The sequence below is a fragment of the Saccostrea echinata genome, unplaced genomic scaffold (assembly GCF_033153115.1).
Source record: "Saccostrea echinata isolate AGI-Se365-2 ecotype Australia unplaced genomic scaffold, CSIRO_AGI_Sech_v1 ptg000012l, whole genome shotgun sequence".
Taxonomy (NCBI): Eukaryota; Metazoa; Mollusca; class Bivalvia; order Ostreida; family Ostreidae; genus Saccostrea; species Saccostrea echinata.
In genome coordinates this window covers 378,522-396,622 of record NW_026889761.1, presented here as the reverse complement: position 1 = coordinate 396,622, position 18,101 = coordinate 378,522, and the positions used below count along the sequence as shown (strand labels likewise).

The 18,101-nt window shown below is 33.7% G+C and overlaps 1 protein-coding gene across 2 annotated transcripts; it reads left to right on the top strand.

The window, feature by feature from the left end:
* Nucleotides 1–14,523: 14,523 nt before the first annotated feature.
* On the top strand, nucleotides 14,524–17,033 carry LOC133185766 (uncharacterized). 2 transcript variants are annotated; one of them, XM_061321062.1, is made up of 5 exons: nucleotides 14,524–14,798; nucleotides 14,961–15,003; nucleotides 16,209–16,331; nucleotides 16,444–16,537; nucleotides 16,853–17,033. In XM_061321062.1, the coding sequence occupies exons 1-3, from the start codon at nucleotides 14,610–14,612 to the stop codon at nucleotides 16,286–16,288; spliced, it is 312 nt and encodes a 103-aa protein (XP_061177046.1). In that variant the 5' UTR covers nucleotides 14,524–14,609; the 3' UTR covers nucleotides 16,289–16,331; nucleotides 16,444–16,537; nucleotides 16,853–17,033. The 2 variants fall into 2 exon arrangements, with proteins under 2 accessions (XP_061177046.1, XP_061177047.1); XM_061321063.1 differs by having other exon boundaries at nucleotides 16,444–16,596.
* The last annotated feature ends 1,068 nt before the right edge of the window (nucleotides 17,034–18,101 follow it).

The following is an 18,101-nucleotide window of genomic DNA, read 5'->3' as shown; positions in this document are numbered from 1 at the left end:
AAATCACAGTATTTCACTATTGAAAATGTAATAATGTTAATTATGTAAATTTCCTAGATAATTTAAATTTTATATTTGATTTGAACTTATTTAATTGGACTAAATATATACAATGGGATTAGGAACAAATTCTAAAAACTTAAATTGCCCTATCCCTACATGTAATATCACAAAAAATAGTTTAGACAGTTTGTACAGAATAAATTAACTTAAAACGTAGAAATATATAGTGCTAAATTATTCAAAACTTCCATTTATTTAATGGAAAGAAAAATACAGATGAAAGAAAAACCAGTCGACACCAGTACATAACCGTACTTCGTAAATTAAATGAACAGTTATTATATACACAGGTTCTCAAAAACCCAATTTACAGGTTTAATCTAAGTTCAAGCAGATAATTGCTGTAATGAAATAATTCTCACCTTTTGATCTCCAACTAATTACAATTAATCCTCATTGTATTGTTGAACACACACGCTGAGCAAACGGCACCCTACCGACCTACAATACGTTACCTTTGGCAATGCATATATTAATAAGTCATGAATTATTTATATATAATTAATAAATAGTTTAAAATGGATCAAAATATGATGAAATATATAAAAAAAGAAGTGAGATGTTTCGCACCGAAATCGGCGCGAATCATCGCGGCGCGAACCATCTCAGTGCGAAACAGAAACGGCGCGAAACATCCCGGATTCACTTGAGACAATCTTAGCAAATCTCAAGTCCCTATGTTTCAGAATGGGATATTTGTAAATTTATAGAATCTTTTATGATGGAAAAGCAACAGAATATTGTCTGAGTTATATGAATTAGCCCTGAAAGACTTGTTAAGAATCATTACTACAGACTTCTTAGAGAGTACAATAAATTAAGAAAATTTAAGCGTAAAAATTTCCAAAACTCCATTCTAAATCAACTTGATGCACTTCAAAATAAACAACCAAAACAATATTGGAAATTAATTAATGACCTAAAAGATAATAATAAAGACAATTCTGCTGCAAACATAGATTCTGAAACGTGGGTAAATCATTTTCGCAACCTTCATTCTGTTTGTGATAACTCTTTTAAATCAAGGATACAAGAGCTAGATTCAATTTTGGCTGACATGGAGAAAAATCCATCCTTTAATGAACTGGATTTCAAGATTTCACATAAGGAAATTGTAGATGCAATAGCAAATTTAAAATATGGAAAAGCCAAGGGGCTTGATTTGATATCTAATGAAATGTTAAAACATAGTCAGTCCTATTTACTCTCCTGTATACATAAGCTCTTTAATAGTTGTTTCACATATGGTATTTATCCTCAAACTTGGAGTAACGGGTACATAAGTCCAATTTTTAAGTCTGAGGATCCAAACAACCCTGCAAATTATAGGGGTATTACAATTACCAGCACACTTGGCAAGTTATTCAACAGCATTCTGAACTCTAGATTAGATAAATTTCTTAAAGAACATAATCTAATTCACCAATCTCAAATGGGTTTTACCAAAGATGCAAGAACATCTGATCATCTATTTGTGCTAAGGTGTTTAATTGATAAATACTGTAGCTTAAAAGAAGGAATGATGGAAGACTATATGCTTGTTTTATTGACTTTCATAAAGCTTTTGACAGTGTTATCCACACAGGATTAAAGCTCAAATTACTTCACATGAATGTTGGATCTAAATTTTATAATATTATAAGTAATATATATAAGAATAGTCAGGCATGTGTGAAAATTGGAAGGTTCTTCTCGGATCCATTTCCAATAGCTATAGGTGTCCGTCAAGGGGATAACTTGAGCCCTTCTTTATTTAAAATATTTAGAAATGATTTTCCATCATATTTAGATTCATGTATTGATGAAGTATCACTTCAGACAAAAACTGTTAACTGTTTAATGTATGCAGATGACATTGTTATTTTATCAGCATCAGCTAAAGGTATACAAGCAAGACTTTCTAAACTTGAAAAGTATTGCTCTGATTGGTGTTTAAAGGTAAACATTCAAAAAACTAAAGTCATGATCTTTAATAAAGCTGGTCGTAATTTCACGCAAAAACTAGTGTTTCAAAATAATAGGATAGACTGTGTATCTAGGTACAAATATCTTGGAGTTCACCTAACTGCATCGGGAAGTTTTCATGTAGCAAGATCAGAGCTTTATAAAAAGGCGTTAAAAGCATATTATAAACTGAGAAATGATTTTAGTAATTTGAATCCTGGGATTAAAACGAGTATACATGTATTTGACTCTACTATTAAACCAATTCTTTTGTATAATGCAGAGGTGTGGGGTGCAAGTAATATCAATACTAAAAGATTCCTAAAATGCCAAAAGTTAGAAGTTGAAGACTGTTTCAGAAATCTACTTTGTGAAAGAATACACCTTAAATTCTGTAAATATATTCTTGGTGTTCATAAGAAAAGTACAAATTTTGCAGTATTGTCTGAATTGGGAAGGTTCCCCCTGCATTATGATATTGTCAAATTGTTAATCAAAAGTTGGTATAGATTTGAAAATTTGTCCACAGAATTTCCTTTACTTAAAGATGCATATTAATGTAGTAAAAATCTTTATGTACATGGAAAGAACTCATGGTTCGCATTTGTACAGAAATTAAGAAATATACTGAATATCAAAGATGAAGTAATTTGTTATGGGAAGCATAAATTTAAGTCACTCTGTCATAAAACCATATTAGATTATTATATAAAAAATTGGTATACAAGTCAACAAAGTTATACTGATGGTAAATTAAGCACATATGTAAAACTCAAACAAAATTGGGGATATGAGAATTATTTATCAGTAGTTAAAAATTTTCATCACAGAAAATCTCTATGTAAATTAAGAATTTCTTGTCACAGATTGCAAATTGAAGTGGGAAGATTTACCAACATCCCTCGTGAAGATCGATTATGCAATAGATGTAACTCTAACAGTGTAGATGATGAAACTCATTTTCTCATAACATGTAAAAAATATGATCATCAAAGAAAAGAAATTTTTCAATCAATTAAATTTCCAAATTTCTCGGCATTAGATGATGAACAAAAACTTTTTTGGTTACTCAATACTGAAGACAAAGAAACTCTTAATTCTGTGGGCAAATTCATAAATGATAACATGTTGTAGTAGTCATACAGTTTTATATATAGTATTCCCTTTAACTGAAATAGTACAATATTATTGTTGAAATGAGTAATGTCATTTACAAGTTGTTATACTATCCATTGGCATATCTTTCTTTATTATTGTAATAATTTCATACTTGTCTGTTATGGGCTCTAAATTAGAAAATAAATGTTCTGTTCTGTTCTGTATTTGGTACTAGGTATCAAAGATCATGCTGCGATGCGGTCTAAACTTCTTGAGATAAAGGAATTTCTGGTGGAATCAACGAAAAATTGCTTGCATCGATGAAGAATTTTCTGAAATTGATTCAGTGAGTCTATTTGCTGTTGTAAAAGAAAGCGAAAAGTGTTTACAAGCAATAGCAAAAATTAAAGAGGAAATGTCAACAAAAGGATCTGCATCATCAGTGGATTATCTCTCCTGGTATGATTTCATTTATAGTCTTTTACTCTTTGTAAGTTCTGTATTCTATATTTCACTGAAAGGGAGGATGTATTTATTATCGAAATTTTTAAATTGACATTTGTTCTGACAAAGTTAAAGGTGTTGTCGTACTGTGTGAAGTTTTGTCAGACCAGTTACATGCACAGAAAGGAAAATAAATAATTGCACTAAATTGCCCTTTATTGTTTTCAACAGCATTCCCATCTCACAGTTTTCTTTTCTTTAAGGACAGAGAGTCTTCAAGGGTCCTCCACACACACCCAGTTTATATTCTCATATTTCTGAGCATTACTTTTAACAAGCGTATTTATCAACCTTTAAAACTGGCTAGGAATTGAAATATAATTAATTTAATTTATACTGATTTTTTTTTTTAGTTTAATTTTTTAGCTCACCTGAGCTGAAAGCTCAAGTGAGCTTTTCTGATCACCTGTTGTCCGTCGTCCGTCCGTCTGTAAACTTTTCACATTTTTAACTTCTTCTCAAGAACCACTGGGCCAATTTTAACCAAACTTGGTACAAAGTATCCTTGGGGGAAGGGGAGTTTAAATTGTTAAAATAAAGGGCCAAGTCCCCTTACAAGGGGAGATAATCAAGAAAAGACAAAAATAGGGTGGGGTCATAAAAAAATCTTCTTCTCAAGAACCACTGGGCCAGAAAAGCTGAAACTTACGTGTTACGTGGAAGCATCCTGGGATAGTGTAGATTCTAAATTGTTAAAATCATGACCCCCGGGAGTAGGGCGGGGCCACAATAGGGAATCCAAGTTTAACATTAAAATATATAGGAAAAATCTTTAAAAATCTTCTTCTCAAGAACCACTGGGCCAGAAAAGCTGAAACTGATGTGGAAGCATCCTGGGGTAGTGTAGATTCTAAATTGTTCAAATCATGACCCCCGGGGTAGGGCGGGGCCACAATAGGGAATCCAAGTTTTACATTGAAATATATAGGAAAAATTTTAAAAATCTTCTTCTCAAGAACCACTGGGCCAGAAAAGCTGAAACTTACGTGGAAGCATCCTGGGATAGTGTAGATTCTAAATTGTTAAAATCATGACCCCCGGGCGTAGGGCGGGGCCACAATAGGGAATCCAAGTTTTACATTAAAATATATAGGAAAAATCTTTAAAAATCTTCTTCTCAAGAACCACTGGGCCAGAAAAGCTGAAACTGATGTGGAAGCATCCTGGGGTAGTGTAGATTCTAAATTGTTCAAATCATGACCCCTGGGGGAAGGGCGGGGCCACAATAGGAAATACAAGTTTTACATTGAAATATATAGGAAAATTCTTTCAAAAAACTTCTTCTCAAGAACCACTGAGCCAGAAAAGCTGAAACCTATGTGGAAGTATCCTGGGGTAGTGTAGATTCTAAATTGTTCAAATCATGACCCCCGGGGGTAGGGTGGGGCCATAATAGGAAATACAAGTTTTACATTGAAATATATAGGAAAAATCTTTAAAAATCTTCTTCTCAAGAACCACTGAGCCAGAAAAGCTGAAACTGATGTGGAAGCATCCCGGGGTAGTGTAGATTCTAAATTGTTCAAATTATGACCCCCGGGGGTAGGGCGGGCCACAATAGGGAATACAAGTTTTACATTTAAATATATATAGGAAAAATCTTTAAAAATCTTCTTCTCAAGAACCACTGAGCCAGAAAAGCTGAAACTTATGTGGAAGCATTCTCAAGTAGTGTACACTCTAAATTGTTCAAATCATGACCCCGGGGATGGGGGGGGGGGGGCACAATAGGGAATCCCAAATTTTACATTGAAATATATAGGAAAAATCTTAAAAAATCTTTTCAAGAACCACTGGACCAGAAAAACTGAAACTTATGTGGAAGCGTCCTGGGGTAGTGTAGATTCTAAAATTGTTCAAATCATGGCCCCTGGGGGTAGGGCGGGGCCACAATAGGTATTACAAGGGGGAAAGTCTGGTAATGAACAGCAGGGTCAAAGTTACTCAGGTGAGCGATGTGGCCCATGGGCCTCTTGTTAAGTTTTAAGATTTTTCTTTCCCATCAAGTTTTGATAAATAGCACAACAAATTTTGTTTTTTTTTGTCGTGGCAGATATTTTTAAGCTCACAAAACAACCATGAGAACTTCATTTTATCAATCAACATTTTTTTTTAAAGAAATTAATAAAAGTTTTAAAAAAATCAATATTACTCATTTTCTCTAAAATACATGCATGAAAAATTAGGGAAGATTCCTGGTAGTATACATGGTATAGAAGAAACATTAATGAATTAAATTACTACAAGAAATTAAATAAAAATCAATTTTATTGATGTAGAAAAATCATTTTCAAAATGTTCTTTTTTCAGAGTTATCTTTCCTGTTACATTTATAGAACTCAGAAACTTTGGTAAGTTTACACACATGTCATCATACTCATGTTACACATTATTTGCAACTCTGAACATCTCTGTATCAGTGAGCGTAACTAGAAATGCACACTATCAATATTTCTGAACACATAATGAGATAGGTATTACTGAAATGCACAAATCAGTCTGCAAAAATAACAACTTTCACAATTAACAGACTTTGTTGACGATATCACAACAAATTGATTAGCCTGAAAGTATAAATGAACTAAAACATTTTCTCATAGATATATACCTGTTATTTACAAATTATTATGCTACAAAAACTCAAAGGACTGCTGTTTTTTTTTTATTGAAAAAAATTAACGCCTTATTCTTTTGGTCATGCCGTGATCATGCCATGTCTTCATTATTTATGTGATTAGGGTGTCACTCTCAGTTTACTGCATATTTTTCACTTGTCAAACCTTCATCTTCAGGTGTGAACCGAGCTGGGCACCACGTAAAATTGAAGATTGCAACTGTCGTACCGAGTCCGTAGGACAATATCATTTTAACTGTGGAAAAAAGAGGAACTTGCAATGGCATATTAAAATGATTTTAATAATATTGATCATTTGTTTCACTTTCAAAATTTCAAGATAATAGCTGCAGTTAAACTCAGTGTTACATGTGAACTCAGTCTTCAAAAGTATTAGGAGTTCCGAGTGACCACCTTCACATTAAACATAAAAAATCACATGAAAAATCACCATCACATGAAAAACCACCTTCACATAAAAAACCACCATCAAATTAAAAAACCACCTTCACATGAAATAACCACAGCATAACATAAAGAAGTACCACCTTCATATAAAATAACCACAGCATAACATAAAAAAGCACCAACTTCTCATGAAATAACCACATAAGGCAACTATGGCATTCCATAAGAACTGTAGCATTATGGTTTTATATTTTAGTCTTTGACCATAACGCTACAGATCCCATAATGTAAATAAAGTGCAAAATTTTCTGCGCACTTTGGGGATGTATTTCCAACATTGGTCAATGAACGACCTTTCCTCCCCTAATTCTAGACATATTCTATAACCAAACTGTATATTTTATCCACCACCATTTATAGTCGTCTCTACAGTCCAATAAACTCGCTTGTTGTGAACTTGTTGTCGGATGGCATAATGAGTAGAGTGGAAAGAGTGCCATGTATTGCATTAAAAATTTCCAAACAATTTAGAGGAATTTTCTAACCCCTCCTGAGTTTTAACAGTCAATGTTTTTTTCCCTGGCTTATCATTTTTTTTTTTTGGTGGCTGCCCCTTACCCCCATTTGATAAATGTTGCTACAGACCTGTCTTGTGTGATGACTCCCTCTCACTATGATCCTCAAGAAAATAAATGACTTATTAGGTTTGTGACTGACTGTCTACAGAAATATATCAAGTTGATCAATCTCATAGAAAGCTTGCCCATATATGAGATTGATCAACCTTATACATTTCTGTAGACAGTCAGTCACAAACCTAACTAGTATTAATTGTAACGGGGACCGTTACAGATGTTCCCCAAACGCTCCCCAACTTCCTTTTGGTGTCTTATTCCCTGTAAGCTTCATTAAATAAGGCAATCAAGTATATTGGTTTTTTACGCATTACACGCGCGCGCAGGGGCATGCATGTTCAAAATTACCATGTCAACTTGTCTACACGTTTAATACATCTTTATATTCAAATTTCATCAAAAGATGGAAAAAAAATTCGGCTATATTAAGTATATCTGTCATTTTACGTATTACACGCGCGCGCACGTGCATGCATGTCCATGATGACCGTGTCATTTTGTCAACACTATTATTATATCTACATATTTTGAGTATCAAAGCATTTCATCAACAAGTATAAAAGTTACAGCTATATCAAGTATATTGGTCATTTCAGCATTGCATGCGCGCGCACGTGCATGCATGTGCATATTGACAACGTCGTCTTGTCTACATTTATAATATGTCTATATATTCTGAGTATCGAAGCATTACATCAAAAAATGTAAAAGTTATGGTTATATCAAGTATATTGGTAATTTTATTCATTGCACGCGTACGCACGTGCATGCATGTGTGCGCTGACCATGTCATCTTGTCTACACTTCTAATATATCTTAATATTCTGAGTTTCGAAGCAATTCATCAAAAAATCGTAGTTAAGTGTATATAAATTGTATTGGTGATTTCAATAATTGCGCACGCGCGCACGTGCTTGCATGTGCATGCTGACCATGTCATCTTGTCTACACTATTAATATAATCTTATATTCTGAGTATCAAAGTCTTTCATCAAAAGATATAAAAGTTTTGGCTATATCAAGTATATTGGTCATTTTACTCATTGCACGCGCACGCACGTGCATGCAAGTGCATGCATGTGTGCGCTGATCATGTCATCTTGTGTACACTTCTTATATATATTTATGTTCTGAGTTTCAAAGCAATTCATCAAAAATGTACAAGTTAAGTCTATATCAATTTTATTGGTTATTTCAATCATTGCGCATGCGCACAAGTGCATGCATGTGTATTCTGACCATGTCATCTTGTCTACACTATTAATATATCCTGATATCCTGAGTATCAAAGCAATTCATCAAAAGATATGAAAGTTATGGCTATATCAAGTATATTGGTCATTTTACTCATTGCACGCACACGAACGTGCACGCGCGTGCATGCATGTGTGCGCTGATCAAGTCTTCTTGTCTACACTTCAAATATATATTTATATTCTGAGTTTCAAAGCAATTTGTCAAAAAATGTACAAGTTAAGTATATATCAATGGTATTGGTTATTTCAATCAATGCGCATGCGCGCACGTGCATGCATGTGCATTCTGACCATGTCATCTTGACTACACTATTAATATATCCTTATATTCTGAGTATCAAAGTATTTCATCAAAAGATATGAAAGTTATGGCTATATCAAGTATATTGGTCATTTTACTCATTGCACGCGCGCGCACGTGCATGCACGTGCGCGCAAAATGACCTTCGTTCCGCAAATCTACATAACACTCCTATTAACCCTAAAAAGGTTTCATCTCAATCGGATGTGTAGTTTCGGAGATCACTCACGGACAAAAAAGTACCCAGGAAGAAAAATAATAATAATAATAATAACTAGAAACTCATTACTAGTAATGAGAAGGTCTTCCGTTATACTACTTCCTGTTTGCATGAACATGTCTTTTCCAACTTCGGTATTAGCCTTAATCTTATGTAGAAACAAATTAACTTAAAAAATTACTTTTCTTTTGTTTCGTTTCCTGTCACGACCGGAAGTAATGAGAACACACGATTTTTACACGATGCAAATGAACTGATGACTGACTATAAGTCCTGAAAGTTTTAGACTTCAGTCTTTTACTGTTGCCGAACAATTGTGAGAACACATTCTAATTTTGAGGACAGGAAAACACACGACCGGAAGTGAACTGAATAAAAATCTCTGAATTTTCTCTTGACTTTTGCAGTATCTGCAGCATATGTAAAAAAACATTTCAAATACTTATCTATAAGTGATATTTATGAGAAAGTTAAACCACGAAATAACGTAGTTTATCTCTTAAAACCGGAAAATTAAAGTTTTTGTTTCTGGTGGAATCTAACATATTCGAAAACAGCGAAAGAGAAGCAATAAAGTGGTGAAAGTTTTAATTTTAAAAAGAAAAGAGTTGAAATTTTTGATTTCTTCGATCACTTCCTGTGACGACCGGAAGTGACGGCTACGCTTTTAACCCTATGTGTTTTGCCTTCTCACCAAGGTTTATTACTCCTATAGGTTTGGTGTCTTACTCTCATGCCATTTCTGAGATCTCGCTGAAATAACTTTTCATTTTGAGGAAAAGAAAACACGCGACCGGAAGTGAATTTTACTAAGATATTTCACGTCACTCTAGACATCTGCAGTCTCAATAACATATATAAAAAACATTTAAAGAACTCTATCTATAAGCGATATATATGGGAAAATTAAAAAACCTATTATGTAGTTTTTCTCTTATAACCGGAAGTTGTCATTTTTTGTTTCAGGTGGGACCAACACATATCGTAACTGTGAAAAAAATACAATTATATGATGCAAGTCTTATTCCAAAAGAGAAAAGTTGAAATTTTTGATTTCTTTGATCACTTCCTGTGACGACCGGAAGTGACGACTGACGCTCTTAACCCAAATAGTTTTGTGTACTTCTCAAGGTCTAATAGTCCTATAAGTTTGGTGTCTAAATCTCATACAGTTTCTGAGATCTCACTCGGACAAATTCTCATTTTGCGGACACCTAAACGCGCGACCGGAAGTGAATTTTACAAAGATATTTGACGTTACTCTAGACATTTGCAGTCTTGATAACATATTCAAAAATCAGTTCAAATACGTTATCTATAAAAAATATTTATGGGAAAGTAAAATACTCAAATTATGCAGTTTTTCGCTTATAGCCGGAAGTTGACGTTTTTGTTTCCGGTGGGACCAACATATTTCGAATCTGCAAATTAGATGAAACAATATGATGAAAGAAAAAAATCAAAAAAGAAAAGTTGAAAATTTCGACTTCTTTGATCACTTCCTGTGACGACCGGAATTGACGGCTGACGCTCTTAACCCGAATGGTTTTGCCTACTCCTCAAGATCTATTAACCATATAAGTTTGGTGTCTTAATCTCTTACCGTTTCTGAGATATGACTGGGACAAAATATTTCTGAAAAAAACGGAAATCGGACATATCTGACGACCGGAAGTGAATTTTGAAAAAATGAAAAAAACGCCTGGGGGTATTTTCATTTTCTATCATCCCTGAAAATTTCAGGAAAATCCGTCCAGCCATCTCTGAGAAATCGCCCCGGAAAGAAAAGGGGAAAAAAAAAAAATAATAAAGAAGAAACAGTAGAATCACTATAAGGTCTTCCGTCTAAAACGGAAGACCTTAATAAGAAACAGAGTAAAAACAATATGTTCCCAAACTTCGTTTGGGGAACATAATAAGTAATAGTATCCTACCCGATTCTTTCAAATAGTCATTCTGATTCAATTGATACATTTTCTTGTAAGTGATTGGTCTAAACAATTTCAGCCTTGCCAACAGGACCGACAGTTTTTTGACAACTCTGATATAACGTTAAAAAGTGCAACTTTCTTGAACCTAAACAATTTTATATGTACCATATTTCATTAATATTATAATGATATGCTTATTTACTAAGCAAACTTCTTAATATTATGATCTCCATGCCTGGAAAATGCATTAGGCCATTGAAAAGAGGCCTATTGGCAAAATTGGTCACCAGAATCATTTGATGTCTGTTTTAGTCATGACTTCTTGAAGTTAAGATTTAGCCACAATATAGTTTGAAATTTTTTATGGGATCAGGGGTGTGTAATTACCATTGCCCGACACCCGGGGCTACCGATTTTAGAGGTCAGGCAAGGAAACATCAATTAATGCGGCAATGGATATGGCAATTAACGGATATAGGGAAGTGTTTTGGTATCCTTGGCAAAATTTTGAACAATTCTTTGTAAAATTTTATGCATGGTTAAAATGAACTTTGTTTTAATGAATTTACAGATACATGTATAGCATACTGTGAAGGTTATAACCAAATTTATTTACATCTTTTGCAAGAAATTTTTAAGGATCTCAACATCTAAAAAAATTTCTCAAAGTACATGTACATGTAATTTTGTTTAAAAATTAATTCTGTATTTCACATTTCACTGAATGGGGGGGGGGGGGGGGAGGTGTTATTGCAAATATTGGATATATATTTACTTTAATAAGCCGTAGGAATTCATTATATGGTAATAAGGAATTAGGGAAATAGTGAAGTAAATTCACAAGTCCCCACAACTTCACTGTGACCAAGTTTTAGTGTACAGTAACTGTTACAGTTGTATAATTTATCATTAGTGGTCAAGAATTTCAGCACAGTCTGATATAATTTTAGTGTCTTTTTACATGAAAGATAGTCATTCCAGAAGAAAAACAGACTAATAGAAAACTAATATCTATCCTCATTTCAATATCAACCTAAGAAAAATTCATTGAATCTTGCATTTCATCATGTTCATACTATATTTTCATATACTCTGTTCGTGACTTACCGGTAATGTAAAATGATTTTTATTTTTACAGGCACATTTTTAGCATTTGGCATACTGGAATTTTGGAGTACGCTGAGTATTATTCTGACCTAATAAAAGAATTGAGGTTTCGTGGAAGATGTGGAGTGGAAGGGGAATTCAGTCAGCTTCTAATATTCTTCAGCAAGATATTCCTGTTGAATGCTATGTGAGTTTGTGTTATGCTTGAAAAAAATTCAAAATTTAGTTAACACTTTTGAGGCATATATCTTGTATATGTATGTTTCTTTTTTAGCTCACCTGTACTGAAATCGCTAGTGAGCTTTTCTGATCATATTTTTTGGTGTCCATCTGTAAATTTTTCACATTTTTAACTTCTTCTCAAGAACCACTGGGCCATTTTCAACCAAACTTGGGTGAAAAGCAGGGCATAATAATATTCAATTAGTTTATTTACCAATTAAGGGCCCTCATGGGGCAAAAAGAAAGTACATTGTAAATTAACATTTATATATAGTCATATACATGTAATACAATATACATACACACAAGAGAGAAAGAGTTGCATGATTGATAAGAGAAAGATATAAAAAAGAAGGAATAAACCAGATAGTTTTTATACATATACATTTACATAAATTCTGCACAAATAATATCATACATCATATATATGCAAATTCACATATTTATATCATACACATATATGTACATATTTTTTTGCATAATTTATCATAAAAAGTTCACATGCCTCAGACTAGACTTATGGTAATGCTTTTTGTAAAAATCTTCCAAGAGAATTCAAAATATCTAATTCCTCACAGTTAAGAATCCAGAATAATTTTTGTTTATCAGGCAATTTTGTAAAATGTTTTACTTTGGATGAGATTAAGTTAAATCTCATCCAAATAATAACCCTTGCATCCAGGTTCAGTAAAAGGACCCTGCCCCAATTGAAATTTGCTTTTTTTCCCCAAATTTTTGAGTGACTCAGGTAATTAACTTAATGCTATCTGTTTTCCTCCATTACTGTGTATTCTCAGTTGTCTAATGTACGTTAACATTTGAACATTTTTAGCTTCTTTTCTAGAACCGCTGAACCATTTTCATCCATTTTTGGCATATAGCATCTATGGGTAAATGGAAACTTAAGAATTGTGATTTTCATGGTCTCCTCTCTCCAGGGGCCTGAGGGGTGGGGCTAAAACCATCAAAATTAATTCTATCTTTAAAAATTGTCTTCATTACTTGACATCAAGTAGTCATACTGTTAACATGATTGTACAGTAATAGGCATTGTGAAATTCATGAGTTAGGGGTATTGGAGTTGGATGGGCTCTATTGATCATATATTGAAAATGTATAAATTCTTTAAAAAGCTTCTCTTTCCTTGTATATCATGGTATATTGAACAGATAATGTAAGTACCTGGTTGAGATGTGCAAGGTGCCTCTTGCAAAATTTTATGGCTCCTGGGTCAGTGGTTCTGGTTAAAAGGCGGGGCTCTCTTGATCATATAGTAAAACTGTATTTTATTTCTTTGAAAATCTTTTTTCTTTGCTTCTGGGTATGCAAACCAGTGCATGGTTATGATTAAAGTTGTCTCTTCCAAATTTGTGTATTTCATGACCACTGAGTCAGGGGTTCTGGAGTTAGGCCAGCGCTCTGTTGATTATTTAGTGAACTTTCTGAAACTAAATTTTTTTTACAGTAGACATAATTAAACTATACAGATTGGAGTTTTCTGATAATTGCTTGCTAACTGCAATAACCATGATAACAGTGAGTTGTGAAACCTGACCTGTATTGTTGGCCAGGTAGCTGTATACCATATACAGTAAAACTCGCTTATAGCGAACACGCTTATAATGAATTGACGTTTACAGCAAAGTGATTTTCATTCCCTGTGGTTTTTTTAATATAATTTTGTGAACTTAAAGAATATAATGAATCACATTTATAATGAAGCAAAATCATCCATTCCTGGCACTTCATTTTAGCATGTTTTACTGTATATGGTATACCAGAATATGTCCAGAAATTGCTATAATCAATAATTTTGTATGCCCCAAAAATATTGGAAACAATACATTCTTTCTTATTTTATTGCATTCATCATCTTCGCTAGCCAAGGGTTTCTGATCCGCTACTCTCCTCACAAACCCTTGGCATATGGTGCTGTCAAAGGACGGGAATGTTTACGTCACGTGATCCTGAATCTTACCACATACGCACAGATTGCGTCATCGACAAAAATAAAAAGCAAATTTAAACATTAAAGTTTTTAGAGAATAATTAACAAGAAGGTATTGAGCGATGTTTACTTTCTATTTTAGGTGCAAATCTACATCCGTAATACATATGTATAGATTCCAGAGGTCTGTTCAACAGCGCGAACGTTCGCGAGCGCTCGCCAACATTTCTGTTGAAAAGATAAGGAATTCAGGCGAGCGCTCGCGAACGTTCGCGCTGTTGAACAGGCCTCTGGTAAGAATCGTGATCACGTGACGAAAACAATCCCGTCTTTTGTCGGCACCGTATGCCAAGGGTTTATGAGGAGAGTAGCGTATCAGAAACCTTTGGCTAGCAAAGATGCAGGGAGGCTAGAACAGGGGAGACTGGCCCACAAAGTACAGAGGGCGTGCAGTCCCAATCAGGACCTCAACAACTTAGAGGAGATGATGGACACCCAGTTCTCAGATGTTCAGGAGAAGGAGAAACTAATACCTCAACTTCCTGAGGTAAAATCAAGTTTTCTTGTATGAATTATGTATCATGAAAATACTGCAGATTCATCCAGTAATACCAATGTTAAAGACTGATCTTTAAATGCAAATTAATTAAATAATCTCTGATTTTTTTAGTTCAGAATATTATCTGAGTTTTCATGTTTTGTTTTGTAGAATGAGCCAGTAAGACTTTTCCCAGCCCGGGAACCCCCTGTTGGTATGAATAATTAATTTTGCATAATCAAATAAACAATCACATTCACAGAGGGTACTTGTATGTCAGCTATAGTAAGGGCATACATCTATCAAAGTACTGTAGAACTGAAAGCTGGGCTTTAATTAATTGCTCGAGAATATTGTCTGATCCGAAATTAGTACATATTTAATTTTTTTTTCCTTTTGGCTATTGATGTTTAATAGGTAGAGTTTGTATGATTATGATTAACAATATCCCATATACCAGTAATTAAAATTAACAGTCCAGACCCCAAGATATGTTATGATTTTAAAATTTAACAAATAGTATTTCCAAGAAATTCTCGCATATTTTCTATTCAATAAGCATTTTTTCTCATAATTTAAAAATTCAGTCTTGGAATAGTTAAAGTAATGCACATATTTTAGAGAGATTCTTTAAGTTTCAAACAAACAGTACTTTTATCGCCAACTACATGTAGAAACACTGATATATGTACATTTTCAAGGGACGTCAGGCATAACGCATATAAATTATTAAAATTCCAATTCACTTTACTATTAATTTGTTAAAAATCAGAACAGAATATTAACCACTTACATAATATCGACGAAAACGATCTGAAACATGAAACTCTTCAACAATTTCAACCTTTCGAAAAGCCCGCGCTATTGAAAATAGTTCGCTTAAAATATGCATTCAGCAGCGTATGTGCACAAATTGTTATATCACGATTATCCCAATAAAGCAAATATCTAATTTCTCTTTCAGTTTAATTCTCAAGCAAAAATATTGATCATTAGCTTTTCCAATGATTGGGATGTTAAAAATATTTGTTTGAATATCGACTCACAATAGGACTATTTTGTTTATCAGAACGTCTGCTTTGACGCTGTTTGATTTTTTGTTTATTCTGCTATTTATAGTAAGACAGTTGATGCCTATAGCCAGGACTTTGCATTGTGATTTAAAAAACTTTTTATATTTGTAAGAGAAATAACATTCAGTGACCAAAACCTGAAATACATCTTTGTGTATGAACAAAATATTACAACTTAATCCCAGTGTTGTGATAAATGCACAGTTTTACTTCTATGATGTGTTATTGGAATCCATAGTATAGATGATCAGAGTGAATATCTTTTATGATGTGTTATTGGAATCCATAGTATAGATGATCAGAGTGAATATCTTTTGGGAGTCAGGTTCTCTTTTCTTATATGCAGCTTTCCGTAAACAATCTGACCAGACTGTCCCCTCTCCTGTGAATTTAGAGGAGGATAAGGCATTGGAGAGGCAAAATTGACCCCACCCATCTTCATGTTGTGACGTCATGCTTATCTGAAGAAGTATGTTTCTATTTGTTTACTATTTTTGAAAAAAGTGCAGGTTGACAAGTTGCAAATTTGTTAGGAATGTTAAAACTTACAGGTGTTTATATTGCATTTTCACTCTTTGAAGGAAAGAGATGACTACAGAGTTTTAGTAGAGAGCCTTGGTGGCAAAATGTTGGATGGACAAGATTTTGACCCATCCTGTACCCATTTAGTTACTGGTTAGTAACAAACAAAAAAAAAAAAAAAACAGATGAGATACAATAAAATAAAAGAAGAGGTGACTCATTATTAAGTCTATGCTTAGAATAACAAGTATTCTTTTTTCTTTAGTGTAATGATAATTAATTAACTGACTATTAATTTTCCTAATGTATACATACATGTAATGTAACCTGAGCTTGAATTAAAACATTAAAAGAGCTTTTTATGTAAACTTTTAGAAAGTACATATATTTGATTGAGATCACATAATGAAATGGTAACTAAGTACTGTGCATACAAAGATGACAAGTTTTTATTTTGTTTTTTAACAGGAAACGGTGTCAGAGACAAATAGGAAGAAGACAAGTGATAATTATTTTTCACAGTCATGAAAACATTATAAAATTGTGACTGTTCTGATATTGAATGTATTTTTAAATCCTGAAAAAGTGCTGGTGATAGCTATTTAGCTGTAATGTAAGAATTAGATAGAATAATAAATATTGAAATGAATCTCTGAAGCATTTTAAGATGAGCATGCGTGAAGATCAATGTCCAGTCAATAGTATCTCCATATCAAACAGTTTTTAGCTCACCTGAGCTGAAGGGTCAAGTGAGCTTTCCTCATCACATTTTGTCTGGCGTCCATCTGCCTGTCTGTCTGTCTGTAAACTTTTCACATTTTTGACTTCTTCTCAAGAACCACTTGGCCAAATTCAACCAAACTTGCTACAAAGCATCCTTGGGTGAAGTGGATTCAAGTTTGTTCAAATGAAGGGCCACGCCCTCTTTCAAGGGGAGATAATTAGGAGTTAGTGAAAAAATAATTGCATCATTTAAAAATCTTCTTCTCAAGAACCACTGGGCCAGGAAAGATGAAACATATGGAAACATCCTCAGGTAGTATAGATTCAACTTTGTTCAAATCATGACCCCTGGGGGTAGGGTGGGGCTGCAATGGGGGATCAAAGTTTACATAGAAATATATAGGAAAATATCTTTAAAAATCTTCTTCTTAAGAACAGCAAGGTCATGATTGGTCATATTTATTTGAAAGCATCCTCAGGTAGTGTAGATTCAAGTTTGTTCAAATCATGACCCCCCAGGGGTAGGGTGGGACCACAATGGGGGTTCAAAGTTTTACATAGAAGTATAGGAAAATATCTTTAAAAATCTTCTTCTTAAGAACAGCAAAGCCATGATTAGTCATATTTATGTGGAAGCATCCTCAGGTAGTGTGGATTCAAGTTTGTTCAAATCATGACTCCCCAGGGGTAGGGTGGGGCCACAATGGGGGATCAAAGTTTTACATAGAAATATATAGGAAAATATCTTCAAAAATCTTCTTAAGAACAGCAAACCCATGATTGGTCATATTTATATGGAAGCATCCTCAGGTAGTGTAGATTCAAGTTTGTTTAAATCATGACACCCCCCCCCCCTCCGGATAGGGTGGGGCCACAATGGGGGATCAAAGTTTTACATAGAAATATATAGGAAAATATCTTTAACAATATTCATCTTAATAACAGCAAAGCCATGATTGGTCATATTTATATGGAAGCATCCTCAGGTAGTGTA

Bases quoted from the DNA above. Each gene is read 5' to 3' on its own strand.
- LOC133185766 (XM_061321062.1), top strand. From the start codon at position 14,610: ATGAGGAGAGTAGCGTATCAGAAACCTTTGGCTAGCAAAGATGCAGGG. The intron at 14,799-14,960 runs GTAAAATCAAGT...TTTGTTTTGTAG, and splicing joins TAATACCTCAACTTCCTGAG to AATGAGCCAGTAAGACTTTT. The intron at 15,004-16,208 runs GTATGAATAATT...TCTTATATGCAG, and splicing joins AGCCCGGGAACCCCCTGTTG to CTTTCCGTAAACAATCTGAC.